General features: G+C 45.3%; 1 protein-coding gene across 2 annotated transcripts in view; it reads right to left on the reverse strand.

The window, feature by feature from the left end:
- The window catches only part of ZNF532 (zinc finger protein 532), a 110365-nt gene that overhangs the window by 17572 nt on the left and 68581 nt on the right, over positions 1–24212 (reverse strand). For both annotated transcript variants that reach the window (XM_049620269.1, XM_049620268.1), the window contains exons 5-7: positions 23281–23457; positions 17038–17200; positions 12842–13123 (exon numbers count right to left, since the gene is read on the reverse strand). In XM_049620269.1, coding sequence (XP_049476226.1) covers positions 12842–13123; positions 17038–17200; positions 23281–23457 — 622 coding nt within the window. The remainder of the gene's footprint in view (positions 1–12841; positions 13124–17037; positions 17201–23280; positions 23458–24212) is intronic.

The following is a 24212-nucleotide window of genomic DNA, read 5'->3' on the forward strand; positions in this document are numbered from 1 at the left end:
ATTTCTGACTACTAAACCATCCAAGTTTCTACAAATTGGAATGGAGTGGCTTTGGGGAAATATTTAAACACAGAGTACAAATTTAGACCAGAGGTTGGCAGACTTTCTGTAAAGGGCCAGACAGTAAATATTTTAAGCTTCGCAGGCCGTAAAGTCTGTCGCAGCTAGTGAACTGTGCTTTGGAGTTCAAACGCAGCCACGATGGTACATTAATGAGTGGGTGTGGTTGTGTTTTAATAAATTATTTACAAAAACAGGTGGCCAGCCTGTGAACCCCAGTTTGCCAACCCTGATTTAGCCCCCTGTCTCACACGCTTAAAGAAAACAGAGGCAAGTCAATAACTGAGAACCAAACCTATTTAACACAGCAGGTAATCAATCTGGAAAAAAAAAACAAGTCGTAACTACAAAGTAAGGAGAAGGGTTTGTTTTTCACAGGACGTGCTGGGAACACGTCCCGAGAGCCACCAGTATCACGGAACCGCGTCTCGATGATTGAGGTTACAGCTTTGAAATGAGTAGTGTTTCCCAAGGACAAGTACGTGCTAGTTGCCATGTTTGCTTAAAACGACAACAAACAAAGCCGGTCTTCTAACTTTCTCGTCCTGAGACGAACCGGTTTGCTGAGGACGTTGTACGACTGAAAAAGTAAGACACAGAACTGTAATCAAGGCCGATGAAGGAAAGGCCAAACCCGGAGCAGACGAGGAACGTGTCCCCACCGCGGTTTCTGTGCCCGGAGCCATGTCAAGTGCTCAGGCAGCGGGAAAGGGAGCGCTGAACAAAAGGCTGATCCTGCGCCAAGGCCGCCACCGCCGTGGCAACTGCTGGGGTGTCGCGGGGTGACCACGGGCACGCGTCAGCCTCGGACGTCCTTATCTGCCTCCGCTGGCTGGTGGCGACACCCCGCAGAGCTCTGCTTACAGACCCGAAACGGACCCCGTGCCTCTTCCCTTTCACTGGACTCGGGCTCCCATCCTCCTACACCCACGTCTTTAAAGGTCCTCACGCAAGAAATCCTTACTCTCTGTCACACTGAGAAAAACAGCACTGACAGGTGCTGTCAGCTGTTCACTGCCACATTTCACCGACCCCCGAAGATGTTCGGGGATCAAAGACCCGAGTATGAAAAAAAAAAATCTTTGCGGCCAGTTTCTCCGGGGTCTGGTCCGGCTTCGCTCCCCTTCTTCTACTTAAAAGGGTCTTTTGTCCCATCTTCTAAGCCTCTTCGGGTCCTAAAATGCATGCTTATGGATGGGTGACACATTATCCCTCTGTTATTTCTCTTCTCAGAGAATCCAGTCCTCAAGGGGGGATCACGGGAAAGAATATGTAGAATGTAATTTTTAGTACAGCCTTTTTGTCCTTTTTAATTAAAGAGCCATCTAGGGGCACCTGGGTGGCCCAGACGGTTAAGCATCCGACTGTTGATTTCGGTTCAGGTCATGACTCACAGTTTATGAGATCGAGCCCCGCGTCAGGCTCTCGCTGACAGCGTGGAGCCTGTTCGGGATTCTTTCTTTCTCTCTCTGCCTCTCCTTCGCACTCAAAATAAATAAACATTTTTCTTAGAGCGATCTAAATAGATAAAAGGTCACTGTGAAAAATCTTTTCCCCCCACAATCACTATTTTACGACACTACGGATATTACTACAGCATAAAGAATGTAAATTATACTGTCTGAAGACTTCTGTAAAATCCTTCTAGGATTATTTATTTCCACAAATCAAAAGACAAAAGGAACCAGGCATTCCTTTTCAAGATAATCGCTGTTTTTTATCAGATGATCCGTCAGAAATCTGGAAACAAGTTGAAACAGTAAGCAAGCGAGCACAGAGATCAACAAAGCTACCATTAAAACTGCCTGATGACAGGTTATTTTCTCCCTGGTTCCAGTCCTACATCATATATTGATCTCCCCAGATGTCTGATTAAACTGTATTGATGAGGCCCCACCGGTAGGGACAATCCGCTGCGAAGCCTCAAGGTGTGAGAACGTGAGACACCACAGAGCCCCAGGAGGCCGCCCTGAGCCACGGGGGGAGGATAGACCATCAGGCAGCTGCTGGAAATCTCTTCTGTGTGTCCCAGTGCTGCCGGTCCCAGCTTTGCAACTGCTAGGCTCTGAGTGGCTATGAAGGTAAAAGGACCCTGGGCTCCCTCTCTCTTCCCTGACGGCCCTCCCCAGTTCTTATCTGCAGTAGTGTGGGCCACGCACACTGGGCAGTAACGTGCATTTGCTGAATTCGTGAATGAAAGAATTAGTCTCTTCCCCCTCGCTCCAGTCCTGCCCTGAGCTCCGGTGCTCCTGCCAAACAAAAGCCGGTTCTCACTTGTAACCTGGAAACCCCACACCCTGACCTCGAGGTACAGGGCCGGACTCCTAGATCCCAGTCCTTGGCACAAGGGTTAAAGTCCGAAAAATGTCCCGCGATCCTTTTGGGTCTGAAGTTTTGCCTACAAACTGAAATGAGTGGGAATTCGTGAGCTCTCATATACCTTCCAGGGCTATTGTACAATTCCTCATCAAGTCAATTATGGCTGGAACGGCTTTTTGTTTCCCCTGCCACCCCCACTGATGGCACGTGAAATTATTTCCTGGTGGCTCTGGGATCCGAGGTGGTATCGGCTTATAGACAGAATCATATGCTTAATTCTTTAAAAAAAAAATCCAAAAACCTGGTCTGCCAGTTGGATTTAGGGATGTATTTTCCTGAAGAAAATTACAAGATGATGTTGCATTTCTGGACAGGTACACAAAAGTCTCCCCACATAATTTAACGGAACCACAACACCGTACCAATATTCTAGAGCCTAACGGCCATGGTCAGCACTGATCCGATAAAGAGACCTGACCCCAGGGCAGATCTGGGCACCTCAAGTCACAAAAGAAGCGACTCTCCTTCCCCAAGAAGGGACTGAGCTTTGACAGATAACAGGAAGAGGGGTTTGGGGGGCACATCAGTTTGGGGCAGTAGAAGCAGACAGAATGAAAACTGCTCCTCTGTGGCAGACAAGGGAAGTTAAGTCCCTGGCTGCAGGCGATGTTCCTCAGAAGAAACGTTCTTGAGCCAGCAAGGCCTGGTAACATTCACCCAGGGAAGACGGGCCCAAGCCTCATTATGTCTCCCGTCTGGTAACAGCACCAGCCCAACACCAAGGGAGCCTGTACCTCCCATGCCTCGAGAGATAAACAGGAAAAGCCCAAGGAGGAAGTGTCTTGTTCAGACTCCAAAATAACAGCAGCCCTGGTGGGCAATGCACCACAAACGCCCGAGTGTCCGTAAACATCTGAGTCACCGTGGTGCCGGCCAGCACCCAGCTTTGACCGGTCGCCGTTCGCACGCCTTGCCGGGACTTTTAGAAGAGCACCGCACGGGCCGCACTTGAGGTGCAAAGACGCAGTCTGGTACCCGCAGCGCCCGTGCTTTAAGTGATTTTCCAACACCTATTTAGTGAGCCCACACCCACCCATTCCCTTTGGGCCGGTCATTCTGGCCAGAGGCTTCCATCCGCCAGGCGCCACCGCAAAACGAAAGGTGCAATCTCTGGTCGTCAAAGGGAGTGAGGGTAACCGGCCACGCCGAAGGCCGAAACGACCGGCCACGGGAGGCTGCGGCGCACTTTCAGTCTGTCCACGATACCGACCGGGCTCCTACTTTCACTCGCCGGGATTTTCCCCGCCCTTGAGGACACTGCCGTGTGTTGAAGGCGGAAAAAACAGAGGAATCCCCCGAAGGTATTATGCCCGCGGCGGTCCCAGGTGCCTGGAACACAGGGGAAGGAGGGACGGCGGGCGCAGGCCACTTCTGCCGCATCCGAACAGGAGCTAACCAGGCAATGAGGCAAGGAGAGGTTTCCCAGCAGCGAGAACCAGGAGGCAGAGGCGAGGAAGGAAACGGTGTGTGGCCGGTACCACACGAGGGGGTGGGTATGGGGCAGGCCGAGGCGAGGTGGCCAAGGGCTTCGCGGACTCCGCCTTCCACACACAGGGAGGCCCACCCAGGACGGACAGACAGACTCGTACTCCCCCGAGATCACCGCGGCGGCTGCGTGGGCATCTGCCCTAAAGCTCCGTCATCTGCTGGTGGGTCTCGTCTCCTGGGCTCGGATCACAGGGCAACTGGTCCTGTCAGGGACGCCCCGCCAGGACCCCCAGCAGCTCCGGCTCTGGGGGAGCTCTAAATCCTAACAGACTTTCAGAGGCAAGCCCAGTGGTCTAGTTACTGGGACTTAAGACATTTACACATCTGCCTCCTACTGTGTGCTACTAATTTTATTGTACAACCCTCGATTTGGGGTTTTACACTTAATATCCAACGGAATGTATAACATGTCCCGTCACACAGTGTAATCAGAAAACACGCACACCGTGACAATACAAGAAATTAACACAGGGGCGCCTGGGGGGCTCAGTCGGTTAAGCCTCGGGCTCTTGATTTTGGCTCAGGTCAGGATCTCACAGGTTCGTGAGTTCAAGCCTCACATCGGCTCTGTGCTCACGGTGCAGAGCCTGCTTGGGATTCTGTCGCCCTCTCTCTCTGCCCGTCATCCACTTGCGCGCGCTCGCTCTCAAAATAAATAAAAATGAAAAATAGAAAAAAGAAGTTAATAGAAAAGGCCAGGTTTTTCTTTAGACTATATAACTAGGCATATACCAATAAAGTATTTGCAGCCTTCAACCCTGTCTGAAGAAACACCTCCAGTGAGTTTACAGAAAATGCCTTCCAAAATGGCTGCAACAGACATCGACCAGATAGAAACATTTCACACCTAAAAGCAAATCTTCCCGAGAATCTGAAAAAAAATAAATAAATAAAAATCTCTTCTGGCCAAAAACAAAATTTGGAATAATATATTTTTATTTGAGTCACATTTTGCAAATAACATTAATCTTTCTTAAACACGTTTTATTTTTCTTCATTTCCTGTCCCTTATGGAACAGATAGTAAGTTTCACACGTCGAAATTAGTTGCCCACTTGTCATTCATCTTCAAAATCAGAGTGCCCAATCTCCTAGTTCCTTCTCTGCATTTTTGATTTGACTTCCATTCTGTGAACCAAGGTCAATACCCACGTTAAGTGGGTGCGATAAACACACCCCAGGACACCACCTCGTTCATCAGACACTGTACAGGTGTGATGAACATTACTGGGTCATTCCCTCTCCTCCAGGGCACACAGGAGAACACACTCCTCAGTCTGCTACAAGTGGGTCTGGTCACGCGACTCATCGTGGCCAATGATGTGATGTGCGTCACACCCAGAATAAGGGTGTGTAAAGACCAGATGAGATACTCCAGCCTTCCCCCTCAACCCCTTGCAGTGACACCTATGCTGAAAGAAACTCCCTCGATCACGGAGTCATCGGTGGAAGGACAGCTGCCCCACGGAAGTGCCTGAACCCACAGCAAGCTCTGCGTGTGCAAAAAATACATTTCTATTGTATAAATCAATGGGCTTTACGGGATTTTACTGCCACACAGGGTAAACCAGGGGTTCTCAAAGGGCAGACTTGTAAGAACTACAAATTATCGGGTTCCATCCCAAACCTACTGAGTCAGAAACTTGCTGGGGGTGCAGCCCAGCAATCAGCCTTTGACCAAGCCCTCCAGGTGATTGTGAGGCACACTCAAGTGTTGAGAACGACTAACTAGAATCTGGTGCCAAATCAAAGGGCATTCGCTGCCTTGAGATGAATGCTTTATCTCTGCAGCTGCAAAGAGGGGTGGACTGTACTAAGATAGTCAAAGCCAGAATGACTGCTCATCTACGGCAGTTAAACCCTCCCTCCTGTGCCACATAGTATTTGGGTTGTTTAAACCTAAATAAACATTTACTTATTAAGATGCACCTTGTGGGGCTCCTGGGTGACTCAGTCGGTTAAGCATCTGACTCTTGGTCTGACCTCTTCGGCTCAGGTCATATTCCTGTGGCTTCATGGGTTCAAGCCCCACGTCGGGCTCTGTGCTAGCTGTGCAGAGCCTGCTTGGGAGTCTCTGTCTCTCTGCCCTTCCCCCACGTGCGTTGCCTCTCTTTTTACTTATTTATCTATAAATAAATAAAACTTAAAAAAAAAAAAAAAAAAAAAAGATTTACCTGGCAAAATCCCTCCCAGATTCTTGCCCTACAGTCAAAGTCACTGATCGGAATGCTGGGTAAAATCTGATCCAAAAATGGAGCTTTCTCCCAACACAGCAGTGAGCCTAGAGTCAGCTATAAATTCAATAGTTCATCTAGGCCCTTTTGTGCTATTTTACACAAAACAGTAGTAAGCGAGAGACTTTCAAAAGCTGCACTGAAACCCAGTTAGCCTCTCTCTGGCATTAGTTTACCTACCACCAAGTACCTTGGGAACAAAAGGAAATAAGATTTACCTGGAATCACCTGTCCTTAGTCTTTGTCAAATTCTTTTTCCTGGTGCTCAGAACCCAGCTACTCGACAATGTGGTCTCTGAAATGCTTGGGTTCGGTAAGGCAGGATGAACTTATCTGCCTGCAATTTTTCAGAATCAGCCCAACTTTCTTCTTTTACACAAGCACACCCCATTTTCCATGATTAAAATGTATATATCTATATTACCGCCTGCAAGTTCCTTCAGCTCCAAGTAAAGGGGGAAAAGTGCATTTATTTACACTAGCGAGGGCCTTGCTCTCTCTCCTGGGCATCCACTTCTCCCTCAATGACACTAGTTCCATTTTCCCTAAAGAAGCAAAATAGGAACAAAGTATTTTTGCCTTCTCTTGGTCAACTGTAAACAGAATCTTCCAGAAAACAATGGGCTGGTCTGTACTGCCCTTTTCCTTCATATTCTAGAAAATGTCTTAAATATTCCCTCCAACAACTGGATATATTTTACAAGCTGTGGCTTGCTGTAATTCCAAGAGCATCTGATAAGAATCCATGAACTGCCAAATACATTATTAGCTCACACTCAGTAAGTGAGAAGTCACTCTGAAGGTTCCTGCTTTTTTCCACCTATACCGTTTTCCCAATTATAGTTTCCCATGCTAAGTGATCAAATACATATAGGCAGTCTCTTGAAAATCTATGCTTCTCATTCTCAATAAAAGAAACCAGTCTCCTTGGAGAAATAAATGGTTGGCTGCAGGGCTGGAGTGGGGAAATCACAAGATGGTTCACAAATACGTGGACGGAAGAAAGTAAGGAAGCCTCAAAAATGGGGGGTGTGTAGAAACGACACAGGAGCCAACTTATGGGAGCTCCCAATGGCCAAACCTAAAATAATTTGAACAAAAATTAAAGAATGACAGTAACTTAGCTCCTCCTCCCAATTCTAGACACAGAACTGAAACTGGACCACATCTACACCTTCAAAGAATCTCAAAGAGTCTTGGAAGGTAAATTTCAATGGCATCCGAGTTCCATCATTCAGTAAATGCTCCTCTGTTTATGCTCTATTTAAAAAGTTCCATAATGATTCCTCAACATACAGGGGTACCTGGCAGCAAATGAGAAAATAGCTACGATTATCACAGATCACTTTGTAGTTTTCAAGATTTGAACACGTACAGACACCTTTTACTTTTTTATTTACTGTCAGGTTACATGAGTGCAGAATGCATGGTCTGTGAGAATGTTGCTGGCTGTTACCTCATTGAGGGGATCCTAATTTGAGGTTCCTAGAAGCCCCCTAAAAGTGACCAAGAAAGAATGTAAGTAGCTGAGCCTCTAAAGTTGTACATAAAATTCTGTGTATTTGTACATTTATCTGGGAAAGGGCTCAACGCTGAGATGAGATCATCAGGTTAATAATACGTCTCATTTTCCTGTTTTTGTATTTGAGAGTACGGACATAGGAAAGATGAAGGGCTTTCTGTGGTCAAAAACTATTTAAAGCTCAAGCCTAGACTTGACTAACACAAAAGCCCTTTCCAAATGGGCAGGCGATGATCTGAGAACTTCTCTAATCGGGTAACCCCAAAGACAACACGCAAGGCACAGCATCACAAACCACAGAATCTACAATAATAAACCAATTTAGAACTTGTCCTCAAAGAGCTTATGATTTAAAAGGACAGCTAAAACCTGCCCATAGCAAGACACTAACATCAACTTTAGAAAGTGATTAATTTTATACCAGTTCCTCTGTATGGAATTTCTGTTAACAGTCATTTCTAAATGTGGCTGCTTTAACTATTCGTTTTTAAATAACTAAAATAAAGATCTGGCAAATTGTTTTTAAATTCTTACATCTAAGTTTTTAATGGACTCTCTGCCCCAAGTTTTCTTTTTTTAATTATTTGACTTCATATCAGATTATAACAACTTACTAAAAAATACATTAAAAAAGGCACAAAAAGTGGATACTGGGTTAATATTAGTAAAATATATATATATATATATATATATATATATATATATATATGTATATGCATTAAAGAAATAAACTACCTACTAACTAACCAGTACAGCTGGAAACATGTTTTTGAATCTTGAAGACAAAGCTACTGAATTTCTTTGTTTTGGCATGGAACTCCGTACAAAATATTTTTTAGTAAAAATTTTTTGGATGGGAATTGAGAAGAGGAGAAAAAAAAAAGGAAACAATTATTGAAACCAAAAAAGGCCATCTTAAAAGAGGAAGCAGTGAATTATCTTGGCATAAATTTTTAATCTCTGCCACACGGGCTTACTCCTAACTCAAAATCTTCTCTCCAAAATAATCATCGTACTAATAGCAATAAAACTCCAGCAAATTGCTGTATTGTGGTTGGCAGAATGTGTTTATGTTATTCTCAAAAGGACTCTATCCACGCATATATTTATTTTTAAAGGCATGATTACAGTATTAACGTCAAGTATTCCTTCACGGTTCACTGGTTCAGAACATGTACCTGGTGTCATAACGTGATATTTCACTGGGGGATCCAGTAAAATCAGATCTTTCCAATAACTTCTCGCCTGATTGAAGTAAAATAGTATGCTCTCCTGGGACAGTTGGCCAGACACAACTGTCAAATCCCTTATAACTTCATGTTTATATCTCACCTTAAGTCCAGAAGGATTGGAGGCTGCTTTTCGCCTCACGTGCAGTTCTCACTAGATATCTATAAAACAGGACCCTCTGAGGTCACTAAAGTATGCAATACTCCCATTCTAAAGAAGAGGAAGTTAAGTCTTAAGAGGTTAGGTGTCCTTCAAGTCAGTTACTCGTACTTGATCCATTTATTCGAGAAATATTTATTGGCTGCCTATGAGCTAGGAACAGAAGCCCCCAAAGACTTTTTGGACGGGAACTGAAGAGAGGAAGAAGCATAAAGCATCTACTGTGAGCAGACGTAAGAGGCAGCCTTCGCAGAGTGGTAAGAGATACGGTAAGGGAAGCTCAGGCTGCCACAGAAACCTGCAGGAAGAAGGGAGCAAGGAAGGCTTTCCAGACGGGGTGAGGTCTGAAGCTGAGACCCAAAGGACTAAGAGAAGTTTGCCACCAGAAGGGTGCACTCCTTCAAGTTAAGACCACCACCAAAAAGCCCCAGAGACGAATGGGCAAACAGTGTTTAAAGCCAGGGGGGCAGCCACGCTTGTCTAACGTGCCCCATGTGAGACGCGGCCGGAGGAAGGCGCATCAGAGGACACGAGGGAGCCGCCGGACGACTGAGGGCAGTGGGGACGCGACACTGCACGATCGGAAAGCCCTCTCTGGCCACAGTGAGAATAATCATCAGGCAACAATGAGGGTGGCCTGAACAAAGATAAACAGGTGGACCGGAAGGGATGAAACGCATGGATGGATGAGGGAGGCGGCCGGGGAGAAGGAAGGAACCACCAAGTCAGGTCAGACACCAAGCTTCTGGTGGCAAAGGTTGGGGGGCGGGGGGGGGGTGCTGGAAGCAGCTTGGGTTCCAAGCTGGACAGGCTAAGAGTTGCTGGGAATTATCCAAGAGGCTGAAACATTCGATAAGCGGCTGGATTTGGGGACTGGAATGCAGCAAGGAACCACGGCTGGAGATGGAGATTTGGAAGCTATGTACACATATATGAGAAGTGAAGCCACGAGACTAACTGAAATCTCCCAGAGACAGTGGAATGTTTCCAGGACAGAAACCCGATGGGTGTTCTAGCAACCGGGAGAAAACCCAGGAGGGAGAGCAGTGTTCAACACTTAGGGTAGAAAATGCTTTTAAAAAGCCCTGCCAATTTTGTGAGTTACGGGGGGGGGGGGGGGGGGGCGCTGCCAAATGAGGAAAACACTGACAAATGTCGAACTGCCTCGACAGTTAAGGAGGTGGGTTTTGTGACAAGGTGGAGCTGAACCCCAAAGGTGGCCGAGGAGGAGGAACCAGGAGTGGAAAAGGGCAGCCAGAAAGGAGCCTGCTTGACCATCAGAAGGGAAGAGACAGAAAAGACAGAGGGCAGGGGATCGGAGGCTTGCAGTTTAAATGGGGAGAGGTGACGCAAGGGTTCGGACAGGAGGCAAGAAGAACGGGAACAGAGACGAGAAGCCTGTAGGCGGGCTGTCGGGAGGTGCAGGGATCTGGTCTGGTTCAGAATGGCAGAAGTCGGGTACAGATTGCTGACACACGGTCCGCACTCTGTACATTTCACCGCTTTGTGAAGACATGTCGTTCCTTTCCCTTCCCCACCTCCTCGCAGGTCTCTCCAGGCGTGTGAGCGGCACTGAAAATGGGATCTGATCTCAAGTGCCGCATTCCCAGAGGCAGGCTCTCAACTTCCTCAAAGCTAATCCTAAAACCTACTAAGCCCAACGCTTCCTCGGGACGAACGGCTGCCTCTAACGGAAGGTACCCACGCCGTGCCCGTGCCCGGCACATCGGCACGCACAGCCAGCTCAGGGCGGTGTCTTATGCTCCTGTCCTAGGGCAAACAGTTCGAGTTAGTGTTAAATTTCATCATCCCACCACATCTTTCTCGGAGCTGTCTCCTCATCTTTTATTCTAGACCCAGTGACTGTCGGATGTGCAAAATAAAGGTAGTTTAAAAAAAAAAAAAAAGAAAAGAAAAAAGAAGAAGGAATTTGGAAATGTTCCAAGATGGTTACAAAAATCTCGGATGTGTAAGAAATGAAAGGTCTGGGCTCCTTAGATCAAGGTCTGCTCCTGTTTTGGTATTTGTAAAGTCCGGTTTGGATGCCAAGAAAAAAAGACGTTTCCTAGAATCACCACAATGGGCATGGAAAGGTTAACTACAGGTAGTGTATTTATACAGTAGATTAACCAAGTACTGCCCCTTAAGAACTACTCAGTATTTGCAGTGAATATTGTTATGACCCTCAAGTTGAGATGATTATATAAGCAACGTGTTACTAAAGCCATATATATTCTGTAAGTAGTTTTTCCATGAAGAGACACCGAATTAAGTGTAGTCAGACCAAATAACATCTTTTTGCAGTGTGATCAATGCTCAGAGACAAGTCCGTACCATTTGGAGACGGCAGTGAGGTAAAACACGTCAACCACATGCGCTGCTCAAATAAAACAGTATAAATGAGACGACAAAGTCATTGTCAAAACACTTAATTTAACAAACTTTTCAAGGATCTAGTATATACTAATTACCAACCAACTCCTATGTACTTTTTACACAGGCTCCCCAAGGAGAACTATTTGGTTTTATTGCCTTAAGTTAAAGCAATGGAGATGGTTTTTTTAAAAGTATACTGTATCTGAACCCAATGGTGGATCACAGTGTCACGAAGAGAAACCAGCCCCCATTAGGTGCCTTGGGATTTGATACAAAAAGAATACAGCACCTATTCTTATCTAAAAATTCAACCGGGGTCTAATCAAATTTCTAAGAATTATGGGATAAAGAGAAGCAAATTAAGCAACGTCAAAAGGAAACAATTACCCAAATCCAGAAACGGGGGTGGCATATAAAGGATGTATAGTCCAATTTTTTAAACAAATCAATAGCACATTAAAAAAATAAAATTGAGGGAGAACTACTACAGAGTAAGAGATTTAAGTTACACAAAAACCAAGTGCAATGCACACTCTTTCTAGAACAATCCAACTTAGAAACCACCAGAAAAACATTACAAAATAATCTTGCTAAATTTATTAGGTCTAACAACGGGCATTTAAAAAATGCTTAGTAGTTGGAGACATGTACTTACTATTTTAAACAGAATATAAATATTGCAACTCAGGGGCGCCTGGGTGGCTCAGTCGGTTAAGCGACCGACTTCGGCTCAGGTCATGATCTCGTGGTCCGTGAGTTCGAGCCCTGCGTCGGGCTCTGTGCTGACAGCTCAGAGTCTGGAGCCTGCTTCAGACCCTGTGTCTCCCTCTCTCTGACCCTCCCCCGTTCATGCTCTGTCTCTCTCTGTCTCAAAAATAAATAAACGTTTAAAAAAATAAATAAATATTGCAACTCAGATTTTTCATTGATTTTGAGGTATAAAGCCTCTCCTGTAGAATTTAAGGAAGGATGAGGTACCTCTTTCTTACTACCAAACTCTGCAAAGAATCACATTACGTCATACAAACACTCCTAACGGGAGTGGGTCACTCCCGTTGATTAACCGACTCTTGGTTTCGGCTCCCATTCATGATCTCATGGTTCGTGAGTTCCAGCCCCACATCGGGCTCTGCGTTTAAAGCACAGAGCGTGCTTGGGATTTCTCTCCCCACCCCGCCCCCCGCCCCTCCTTGGCTTGCTCTCTCTCTCTCAAAAAATAAATATTAAAAAACAAAACAAAACAAAGATCTCCTAACCGTTTTCAAAACATCGCTTTCTTTCTCTCCTCCTTTCTTCCTGGTTCGTTAATTCCTGGTAGAGCTGAGCTCCCAGGTGATGGGGGTCTGCCAGGCCCGTGCCCTTCCTCACACTAACGGGGTGACCTCCGCTCTTACCTTCCCGTGCTCCTTTCTCACGTGGGAAATGTAAACATCTCTCTGCGTGAACAAGCGGCCACACTCCCAACACGTCCACCCGGGACTGGCCACCTTCTTGGGTTCCATGGATTTTTTCACAGGTGATGGAGACTTCTTTTCCAATTTCTCTTTCCCGTTCGTGGCTCTGGTATCCTCTTTGTTTTGATTTGCTGAATTTTGAGTTGCAGGCTTAATGCTCAAAGGCAAGTTTATACCCAAGTTTGGAGGCCCTTCAATACTTTTCAATGTTCCATGCATAGACTATGTTACAAAAAGAAAAGAAATATCTATCACAAATCGTTACCACTGAGAGAAAGCACGTGTGGACTATCTTAACACATTATAGATATTCCAATATGATGTTATATTCATTCAGAAACATTTCTTAATACAGGAAGAAGAAAACCGAAGTGAAATACACACTTGAAAAGAGACAAAGGGGAATTAACTTTTATGGCTGCTCTAAGCGATGCATTTTTAGTTTCAAATAACTTCTGAAAGCCTGTGCCATTTTTAAATTCTTAAAAAAAAAAAAAAAAAAAGCCTTCTGTATTGAGTCCAAATTATTCCTGGCTGCCTATCCTCCCCCAGGGAACCCGTGAGTCCTCTGCAACACACTCTTTCTGGGGAAGAACATTTTACTTTCACGTCTATCCAGAAACGCGTGAAAAGGCTGACACCGGGGCAGGTATTCAAGACCCCCAGCCAATCACCTTTAACAAGACCCTGCGACAAGAACAAAGCCTTCTCCCTCCCTTTCGTACCTTCTGCATTCTTGGAACACTTGGAAGAGTCTGGGTTTTTGCTGGGGAGTTTCGGGGGTCATTTCAATCTCCCTACAGCCTACTCCGGTCTCTCTCTTCTTACCGATACCACCCAGGCTTGTGGACTGTCTACAGCAGATGCAGATACTCAAAAAGCCTCTTACAATTGCTTAGAGTGTTTATGATCATTCACGTAACAGCCACGACAGCTATCTGAACTTACACTCACAGGATTCCAATTTCTAATGGGGTAAAATTAGTGCCATCTGGGTCTAAAGATCAGCTTGCTTTGGTTTTTGTTTTGTGTTCTAGAAGCAGAGTTCCCCCTCACCAAACCCTCCCTGCCCCCCCCCCCCAAAAAAGGGAGGGAAATCAGTCCGTGCCTCAATGATGTAGGTAGGATTTATCTTTTGAACAGGGCCTTCTCACGTAGCCAGCATTCAGGCTTGTAGCTACTAGCCTCAGAGTCCTGAACCTGTAGAACCTACAGAGGGACACAACGCGACACACGTTTCCGAATGAGCCCGGGGTCTCCTACGTCCCACAGACTCACACTGAATAGATCTCGGCTCCACAGTCTTTCTTGAGTGTTCAAGTAAGAAGGTGTTGCCTCAGCATGCTTTCCATCAGAGTTTCTCAGGAAAGCCTGCCTCTAAGCAGTGCCAAGAATTCACCAACCTTCGTCAGTACTGTCTTACCCCAGAAGGAAAAAGAGGGTCTGTCATCATGTCATGAGCAGGGGCCACACCGGTCCACCCAGAGGTCACTTAAACTGGTCTCTCAAAAGGGCCTGGGAGGAATATCTGATGTCCTTTGGCAAGAGAAAATCTGGGGCGAGACGTGATCTCTTGGTGGCCAAAAGGCTGTGCATTGGCCTTTTTCAAAACAGAAGCCAGGTTTTTCATTTTTAACCATTTAAACCCCAAAGAAATCAAACCTCAAAATTTTCTAGCAAATTTTTCATACATTTCTAGGCAAATACATTTTTGACAAATGAAAGTAGAGGAGAGGGTGATGTATTAAAATATTCTTCTGAAAAAAAGTAAACAAAAAATAAAATAAAATAAAATAAAATAAAATAAAATAAAATAAAACAAAACATTCTTCTGTAAGCTGACCTTGCAGGGCTACAGAAATTACAGAAAAGCAGCCAAAAATTCGGCTGTGCAATGAAATGTGTGCTAAAATGGAAATTTCTAATTCGCTCATTTCATTTTCACGTCACAAGTAAAAATAACATTGTTTGGTAAAAACAAGTATCTTTTTTTAAGAAAAGAAATACAACTTAATTCTTAGAACTGACCTTTCCTTAGGTCCTGTAACCACAAATACCTTGAATGATTGTAACTTAGAATTTGCTTTAAATGTAAATGCCAACATGTCTACGCATGGGATCCTATGCAGTGAATAAATCTATGCTTTGGCAGAAGAAATGATACGAATTGGGGGTGCCTGGGTGGCTCAGTCGATTGGGCGTCCAACTCTGGCTCAGGTCATGATCTTGCGGTTCATGAGTTCAAGCCCCACATCGGGCTCTGTGCTGACAGCTAGGAGCCTGGAGCCTGCTTCAAGTTCTGTGTCGCCTTCCCTCCCCCGCCACCTCTGTTTCTCCCTTGCTGGCACTCTGTCTCTCTGTCTCTCTCTCTCAAAAATAAAAATTTTAAAAAAAATTAAAAAAAAAAAAAGAAATGATACGAGTTGGATTAAATTAGGCAAATAAAGAGCTACCTTTACATGAACATGTATGTAGGGAAACACTGTTCCTCTCCTTTCTCTTAATTCTTTCCTTGTGAAAAACTGAACAGCACAGCTAGTGATATAAATAAAGTCACACAAACTGGTGTAGATCTTAAAAATAAAACACAAAAATAGGGGGCCCCTAAAACTTTACCTTTATTCTCACCCATCCCCAAACACATAAAGAAAGGCAGGGTATTTTAAATGTATGGAACATACTTGAAATGAGAACATAAGTGAGTATTCCCAATGTTTTCGTATCATGTAGTCTTATAAAGGTTCAGGTGAATAAAAACAATTCTTTCGTCCTTGTGGCCATGGGATTTGCCACTCCTCTTCAGTCTCTATTTCTTGGAACCTTGTATTCCTCCAAATTCACTATTAACACAAGGAAGACCCTAACCGCAAAGCCGATGACCCCACTTTCCAGATGTTGTGGGGTTTTTTTTCCTGGTCATTCACTAAATAAATATTTGTTGTCAAGACGGTTTTGTAATTTTAGTGAAAACCTTTGAAGTAACTGAAGAGGATTTTACTGCACTTCAAGTGATGATCAGGAAACCTATCTCCCATGCATTGATTCACCCTAGTAATGCCCCAGTGCCACCCCCTTCTCCCGGCTGCCAACCAGCAGACCCTCTGAGACGTTAGGTTCGTTGCAGTAGGCAGTTACACTATGTGAGTGCACATAGGCTCAACACGGGAAATTTCAAGGATTAACGGTCCATTCATTTAACTACGATGAGACTAGACTAATTCAGAGACCCTCATCTGCTCTTGAAGCTGACTTTTCTCATATAATGTATTAAAAAAGAGAAGAACTAAGAGAAAGAGAGATGGAGTTAATGATGCTGGGCCTGTTATTTTCTCTTTTTAAAGAGTCAAGTCCCTTTAAGCTCTGAGGGCTGCTGGATATTATCTCCTAATCACATGGGAATAAAACTGCTTACCCCATCACAGTGGGCAGTTAAGAGACTAGGACTCAAGCTCTGTCCGTCATGAGCTTAAAAGGCTGTGAAGAGATTTAGGCGCCCCTTTTGGGTGTTGGGGGTGGGTTATCCAAACTGGACATTTATTTCATTAACTGAACACTCACCAGGTACCAGACACTGGGCTGTACCCAGCACATTTCACTATCAATTTACATGCAACCTTGATAGAAAGAAAAAAAAAAAAAAGACCAGAAGGGCCAGGGGCATCCATTATAATGCAAATTTAACTGCTTAAATAATCTCAAGGGAAGACCCTCGTTTTCCTAAATACACCGGTATCTGTAACGAATTAACACAATTCGCCAGAGTCCTTGTCTATTTCTAAAGCCTGTACAAGACGGACTTCTCAAAGAAAAGTAAACTGCATCGTCATCGTTTTCACATGTAGGACAAAAAAAAAAGAACCCTAATACTTTATTTTTCTTTTAGAATCCCAGGGCATTCATCTGTTACTCTGCGTTGATCTTTCATGGTGACCCAGATCAGGACTCAGGAGTAAGCGGCGTCAGTCAAGCGAACGTCTGGCGGCCGCATTCTGTAAACTGCTCAGTTACCAACATCAGTACCCTTCCCTTCCCTCAACAGCATGCAGCTTCCTCGGCATCTACAGCTCAGCCTTGACTCGTGATCAATGAATGTGGGTCTGCAATTCACTTAACGGACACGAGAGATGCGCACACACCTTGATATGGTCCATCATGAGTTGCTTCTGTGCATATAAAAGGGAACAGTCGGGACACTTGAAAACAGACACCTTCTGGTTTTCGATGTGTTGGTCAAAGTGGCGATACAGCAGGGTTTGCAGGGTAAACACAGTGTCGCACATGGAACACTTATAAATTATTCTAAAACAGAAGAAGTGTGTGGACAGGTCAGTCAGCCCTCAACTCCGAAGCCGAGGGAACTGTTACTTTATATCTCAAGGGGGCAGAGGCAGTGAGAACACGTAAACACGGTAAAAAGAACAAAAACAGTTTAGCTTTGAAACAAACTTCTGAAGGTAACTGGCATCACTCAAGCGCAGACCAATCTTCACAGCTTGAGTAAAGGTGCATTCAACCGCCTTTGCAGTGAAGTCTAAATTAATGACCATTTTGTTACTTACACATCTACATCTGACACTTGTTTTGTTTTGTTTTTTACAAGATCTTCGCTTGTTCGTTATTTTAACACAGAGCAAAAGAACCCTTGATTTTTTTTTTTCAAGTATTCTTTAAGATAGGACCAGGAACACAGCTGGATGGTGGTCCCCTAACTTGATAAAGAATTTTGTTAATGAACTTAAGTCAGGCTGTTCAGCTCTGATGCTTGCATAAGCTGTTACTTGCCCCAAGTTTTCTTTTCGAGTTCGTAACAATTTTACACTGAAATCGCAGTATTTCTCTACGTGTTCTTCATAAGGAAAGCCCTATGACAGTAAACAATTATACACCAAAAAAAAAAAAAAAAAGAAAGAAAGAAAGGAAAGAAAGAAACAGAAAAGAAAATCCATACCACAGTTGCTTCAACACTTGAATGTCTGCTGTGTTTAAAATGGTTTAGAACACGGTCTACTACGAACCATTTCTGTACCTTACTGCCAAGCAACCTCCTTAAAAACTAATTCGTTATACCCGAACCTTCTGAACATAATCCCCTCTATCCATCAACACCTTCCACTGAAGCTCAGGCAGGAGGGAAAGTACTAGACTCCCCCGCTACCAAACCTCTGCCTCCAGGGGCTCTTCTGGTGGTTCATGAACCTATATGTCCAGGATGGGTCACCTTTCTTCAGTGACTGTTCCAGGTCTCCCTGGTCCTCAGGGGAGGCCCCAGGGACCCCTGTACTGCCTTGGAAGGAGAATGGCGAGAAGAACAAAGAATCCTCGGAGCTTAGGAAAATGGCAGAGAAACACTGACGGAAGGGACAAGTCAGAGAGGAAAAAACCCACATTGTGCTTCTGTTTGCTATTTCTACAGCAAAGCAAAGAAAGGCATGCCTCTGGAAACCCCATGTCTTTCCTCTCAGGGTCTTCTCAAGAAAGCACTTCTCGCTTCGTGGTTCTATCAAAACATTACAGATTTAACTTTTTCCCCCCTTTTTCCACATAAAATTTGTAAGTTTAATTGGATTGAGCGGCACGGGTTTTCCAAGGTCTCGACATATTAGTAATTTAGCGCAGATCACGAGCACATGTGACTGGGGAGGGGAGGGATGTTCTTGTTTGTCTGTTTGTTTTTAGGACTTCGTGACCTCGCCACGCACTCGAAGGAGGCACACAAGTGATGTTGTCATCATTAACTTGACCAAGTGTGACAAGGATGTTCATTTCCTCACTATTTAAAATCGCTTAGAATTGAAAGTAGCCCCAACATCCGGTAATATTAAGTACTAAAGTCAGAGCAACTATGTGATTTTTTAAGAAGTATGCTATGGACGTATACCAATGACTGGAAAGACTTTCGTGAAAACGAACACAATACGTAACAAGGCAATATGTACGATATGACCACATCCTTCTAAGGGCATAGAAAAGAAGCAGAAGGTTATAGAACTGTCATCTCTGCGGGATGGTATTACAGGTTTTCTTACTGTTTTCCTGGTCTATACTTCTCGGTTTTTCTGTTATTAGCATAGAGCAGTAAGAAGAAAAGAATAGCCTCAGGAAGAGAATGAAAACTTACTAGCTAGGCTAAGAGAGGTTTCCTCAGGATTCTATTCTTACATTTTCAGAAATAACTATTTCATGAAAAACGGCATGGTTCCTTCTATTCGTGCCACATTCCTTTGGGGAGGGGTTTTTGTTTGCTTTGATTTTTATGCTTCCTACCGCATAGCAAAGGAAAGTATAAGAGAGGAGATCAACTATTTACCTAGGCATTTTTCTGGGGAACAGCTTGCCGATAGAATACCGGGACACCGCCCCACAAACTGCTAACTCATATGAAGGGGGAGGTGATGGCTTTCTAGAGGAGAGATCTGGCGGACACCCACTTGGCCAGATGATGAAGTCAGAACTTCCACGGGAAGCACAGACAGGCAGCATGTGTCTCTGATATAACACAATGAGGAGCTTCCTGCCAGGAGGACGTGTCCTGAGTCCAACTACAAGAAGGCCGTGACGGATGGGGGTCATCCCAAGAACGAAAGGCCAGTGTCCTCTTTTGGATGACCAAAGACAGGAGAGGCAGGGAAAGAGCAAGCAACTGTTCCAGAGGGAAGAACGAGACAGGACCGTTAAATGCAGAACAAGCTTCTGGATAGGATTTTGAACCTGAACCAAACCAAAAAAAAAAAGATATTTTCTCATTTATTAGAGAAATTGTAATGGGGTCTAAGCACTGGGCAGGAATGCGCCCAACACCGATTTCTGATTGGGACGGCTAAATGGTGGGGACATCCCTGGCTGTCCTTTTTGGGAGGGGAGGCAGAACACCAATATTTATGTCATGCTGCCCGTTATTCCTGAACACGAGAAAAAGAGACTCGGGGAGAACGAGACAGTGGAGTAATATTAAACGTCGTGAATGCTGACAATTAGGGAATGTGGGGGGGGGGGGGGGACGTCAGAATCTCTATAGAGTCCTTCCAACTTTTCCGTAGGACAGAAACTAAAAAATATTCAAATGGTGCTTGTGTTAAAAAAAAAAACAAAGCCCAAATAAACGAGCCTCATTGACACAGAGTTAGATAGACCATGACGATCCCGACTGACAATGGAAGAAAACCACAGGGGACAGCCAGGCCGGGGAGGGAAGGTAGGCGGGCAAAATGTGTGGGTAGAGCATGGTGAGGGAACAGACAGAATCATAGCGTGGCTGGATTCCCAGGCTGTGGGGCTGGCGGCGGAGGTCCTACAGGGTCGTAATGGGCTCTGAGAGCCAAACTTCTAAGTGTGACTGAATCCCACCCTGGTGGCAGGACTGAGGGAACGGTCGGATAGGATAACCAGGCCAGGGGGTGGGGTGGCGTGGAACCGAAGAGAAGTGGGGAGGGCAGCGGAAGGGGTTAAAAAGAACTAGAAGGCTAAAAGCAAATGCCCACGCTCAGGTCCAACCCACAGCCTGCTCCCCTTGAAACCGGGTGCTACCCTTGAAACACATGCAACAGCAAATGGAATGAAACGTCCCCAGCTCTGAAATCACCACCACAAACCTCCTCCTTTACTGCCACTGACTAAGCGCCAAGCACTGTCCTGAGCAACACCTGACAGTGTCCACACCTTCCACAGGCGAACCACCGATGGGCGTAGAGAGATGGGAGGATCTGCTCGATGCTGCACAAAGCCTAGGGCCCCGGTTCAAACGCAGCTCTGTCGGACCCCAAAGCCCTCCGCCCAGTGGCGACCACAACTTTGCACGTGCTTTATTTCGTAGGGACCTGTTCCGAAACTCTGTCTCTTATGTAATTCTCGACTTTGGAGTTCTCCCTTCCCCACTGGCACAGACATTTAGGGTGGCAAACGAAAGGATGGCACAAAGTAGCAAAAAACCTGCTGTTCATCAAGGAATATATGAGAATAGACACACAGCTCTATCGCCATGAAATCCAGAAACGGATGTTCAGAATGATCTGGAATCACCCAGGAAAGATTAAAGGGTGCTCACGGTTTTAAAGTGACCCCACACTGAAAAGCAAGAAACAAACACGGGAACAGCAAGTGCCTGGCATATGAGAAATACTACATAAACGTTACATAAAAAAAATTTTTTAAATAAACAAAATCTCGCATTGTCCTTTTCAATTTGAGGTGCTGGGACTGCAGGGCCTTATGGGTGCGTTTTCAGACCTCCACATATTCTCTAAAGGAAATGGGGGAGTGGAGTATTTTTATACTGATCTTTTAAGTTAATGCACATCACTTGCATAATGATGAGTCACTTGCATAACTGCCTGTTACGGGCCAAATAGTGCTAAGGGACTTCGATGCCTGAGTTTCCAACGCAGTCAGGGCTACTGATTTGGGGGGGCTGCCCTGAGATGCAGGGAAGAGATGGATTTTTTTTTTTTTTAATTTTTTTTTCAATGTTTTTTATTTATTTTTGGGACAGAGAGAGACAGAGCATGAATGGGGGAGGGGCAGAGAGAGAGGGAGACACAGAATCAGAAACAGGCTCCAGGCTCCGAGCCATCAGCCCAGAGCCTGACGCGGGGCTCGAACTCACGGACCGCGAGATCGTGACCTGGCTGAAGTCGGACGCTTAACCGACTGCGCCACCCAGGCGCCCCAGGGAAGAGATGGATTTAATGTCAAAAGGAAGCTTCTGAGTCAACCGTAGGCCAGACAGCATTCCAGCAGGCCACAGGAAGGAAGGTTTCCCAAGAGCCTGAACTGGGAGAGGCAGCAGGCAAGAGGGATCTCAAGGCACGCTGTGGTCCAGTCGTGACAAACAAAGATAGAAAGAGCCCGAGAAGCAGCACCTGGTACCACAGCCAAGCCGCGGAGAAGGACGCGCTCCAGCCAAGCACCATCGTCACCCTGAATCAATGAAGTTAAGTTAAAGTTCACTGCTTTGGCAGTTTTGTCGTATTTCACAAACAATATCGTATTTTGTCGTATTTTGTCGATTTCAGTGAAGTTCGATTTATTGGAAGAAAGAACCAAATTAAAAAAAACCTATTAACTGGGGGCAAGATACTGCTTTAGTGTCCAGAAGCCCTTACTACCACGAACACCAAAGACTGTTTTACTAGAACTCACTGAAGTGCGTCTTCAGGGTCAAGACACCAAGGGCTACATGGATCACCCAACCTGCAGTTTGAGGATCCACAGAGATCAGAGCGAAGGTCCCGCTAGAACAGAAGCCCATTTTATCGTAGTTCTTTTAGCAAACAGACGCATTCCTGTAGCGTCCAGTCATTAATATCTCCCCCACACTAAAGGTTACAATGCAAGCCAGACGTACATGACATGGAATATCCACATCTTCCCTCCAAGCTTTCCTGGACTGTGGATGGGGTGAAACCCAGCGATAGCCTGGGGCAGCAAATTTAGCCTCACGTCACGATCAGATGCCACACTGCCATACATAATACTGGAATAAAGGAGCCTGGCCAAGAGCAGCTAATCCAGTGCTGTGTACATGACAAAGAGGAAATGTGGAAAGGACCAGTGCTACTGAGCCCCCTCTGTGCTCCAGACAGAGGGATTGTGTGCCACGCATCTTAAATGTCACCTCCTCTCTGCCTCACACAAGCTCTGGGACGGAACGCTACCCTCACTTTACAGGGGAGAAAATGGAAGTTGAAACAGAGCCCGTGATGGCCCCAGATCTCACAGGGGGGGGGGGGGGGGGGTGGCAGGACTCTGCGTCCAAGGCCCACGTTCCCGCCTCTCTGTTAAGCTGCCTGTAACGCAGGCAGGCAGCCCTCGTCTGCTGAAGCAGACGCTTCGTCCTTAAAGACTCAATAAAGCAAAAACTACAAAATAAGGAGCAAGATTAAAAGGCAAAAATGAAGTTTATTTTTATGAATCAAGGACTTATACTGGCTGTGAAGTTAAATTCGGTAACCAGTGTTTTAAACGGACTTCGTATTATGAATGTTAGGATGAAAAGCGTGTCCCTATGAGAAACCGTGTAAAAAAGGAAAGACCGCGTTTTACAGTTCCCCGAGAAGTTAGTTGTTAAACTCGTCGTAAGCCAAAGAGCAAAAATTGATAAACAGTCACCTGCTTCGTAAAAAAAAAAACAAAAACAAAAACAAAACAAAACTGAAGACGAGAGCATAAATAATAGGTAACATTTTCCTCTGGACAGAGGCTTCACCTGGGAAGAGCTGAACGGGTTAGGTAGCGATGAGCTACGAGCGGCGCCTCGCGGAGCATCGGAATCTGCGCGGTGGCCTAAGTCTTCATCTCTTTGAGTTTTCTTCCACAGAACTACTCCTTCCTCTAAGTCGCTAGGTAAAGCAGTGGCATAAAAGTCAGAAGGCAACAGGACTTACTTTGGCTCTCCTATCTTGACGCCAGGATGCTGTGTGTAGGCATGGGAATGTGTGCTTGGGGCAGACTTAAACGCCATGGGACAAATAGGACACTTGTAGAAGACTTCACAGTGAGAGCCCTGGATGTGAGACTTCAGAGCGGCCACGTCAGAGTACACGACATTGCAATGGACACACCTGCCAGGAAAACAAACACGCGGTCGTCAGCACGGGACCCTCACACATGTGCACCTTCGCTGTAAAAGTCAGGTAAAATGAGCATAGTTTAATGGCCTCTTTAAGGTTTCTAATGGCTTTTGGGACTTAAGCTTTGGGGTTTTTTTTCTATTAATAACAGATCAACTTATTCTTATAGATTTAAGAAAGAAGATAGCGAAGAAGAAAAAATAAAACTCAAACGGTCTGATTCTTGGGCATCTTTAAATTTTTCAGGAATAAATACCCGAACTCCGGACTGGGAAGACCGATGGATCACGGGGGCTGTATCGGGGCCAATGGACATGGCAAGACCTTACGACCTGTGACCCTGGAGAACACTCCCACGTGCTAGGTTCTCACACCAGGCCCTGAGGTTCCTAACCAATGGCATTTCCAATGGAAGAAATCTTCACTGCCTCAACCTACGTGCCATCAACGGAGGGGCAGAGAGAATAAATCAGTACGGGCATCGAAGCCATGGCCACTGTCTCCTGGTGCACAGGGATGTGCTCAATGTGTCTGGAGGTTAAGGGAGCCTGTGGGGCAGAGAAAGTTAACCACCTAGGTTGTTTATCTCCTGGAAAATAAGTTCAAGCACACTTACTTACACGTGTCTAAGAAATAACACGAATTATAAACTTCTGACAAGTCAACATCACTAAATGAATTCCTCTCCAGTTAACTCCCTGACTTCTTGAGTGTGTAATAATTGGATTAGCTCAAGAACTGATCAC

Source organism: Panthera uncia, assembly GCF_023721935.1.
Source record: "Panthera uncia isolate 11264 chromosome D3 unlocalized genomic scaffold, Puncia_PCG_1.0 HiC_scaffold_8, whole genome shotgun sequence".
Taxonomy (NCBI): Eukaryota; Metazoa; Chordata; class Mammalia; order Carnivora; family Felidae; genus Panthera; species Panthera uncia.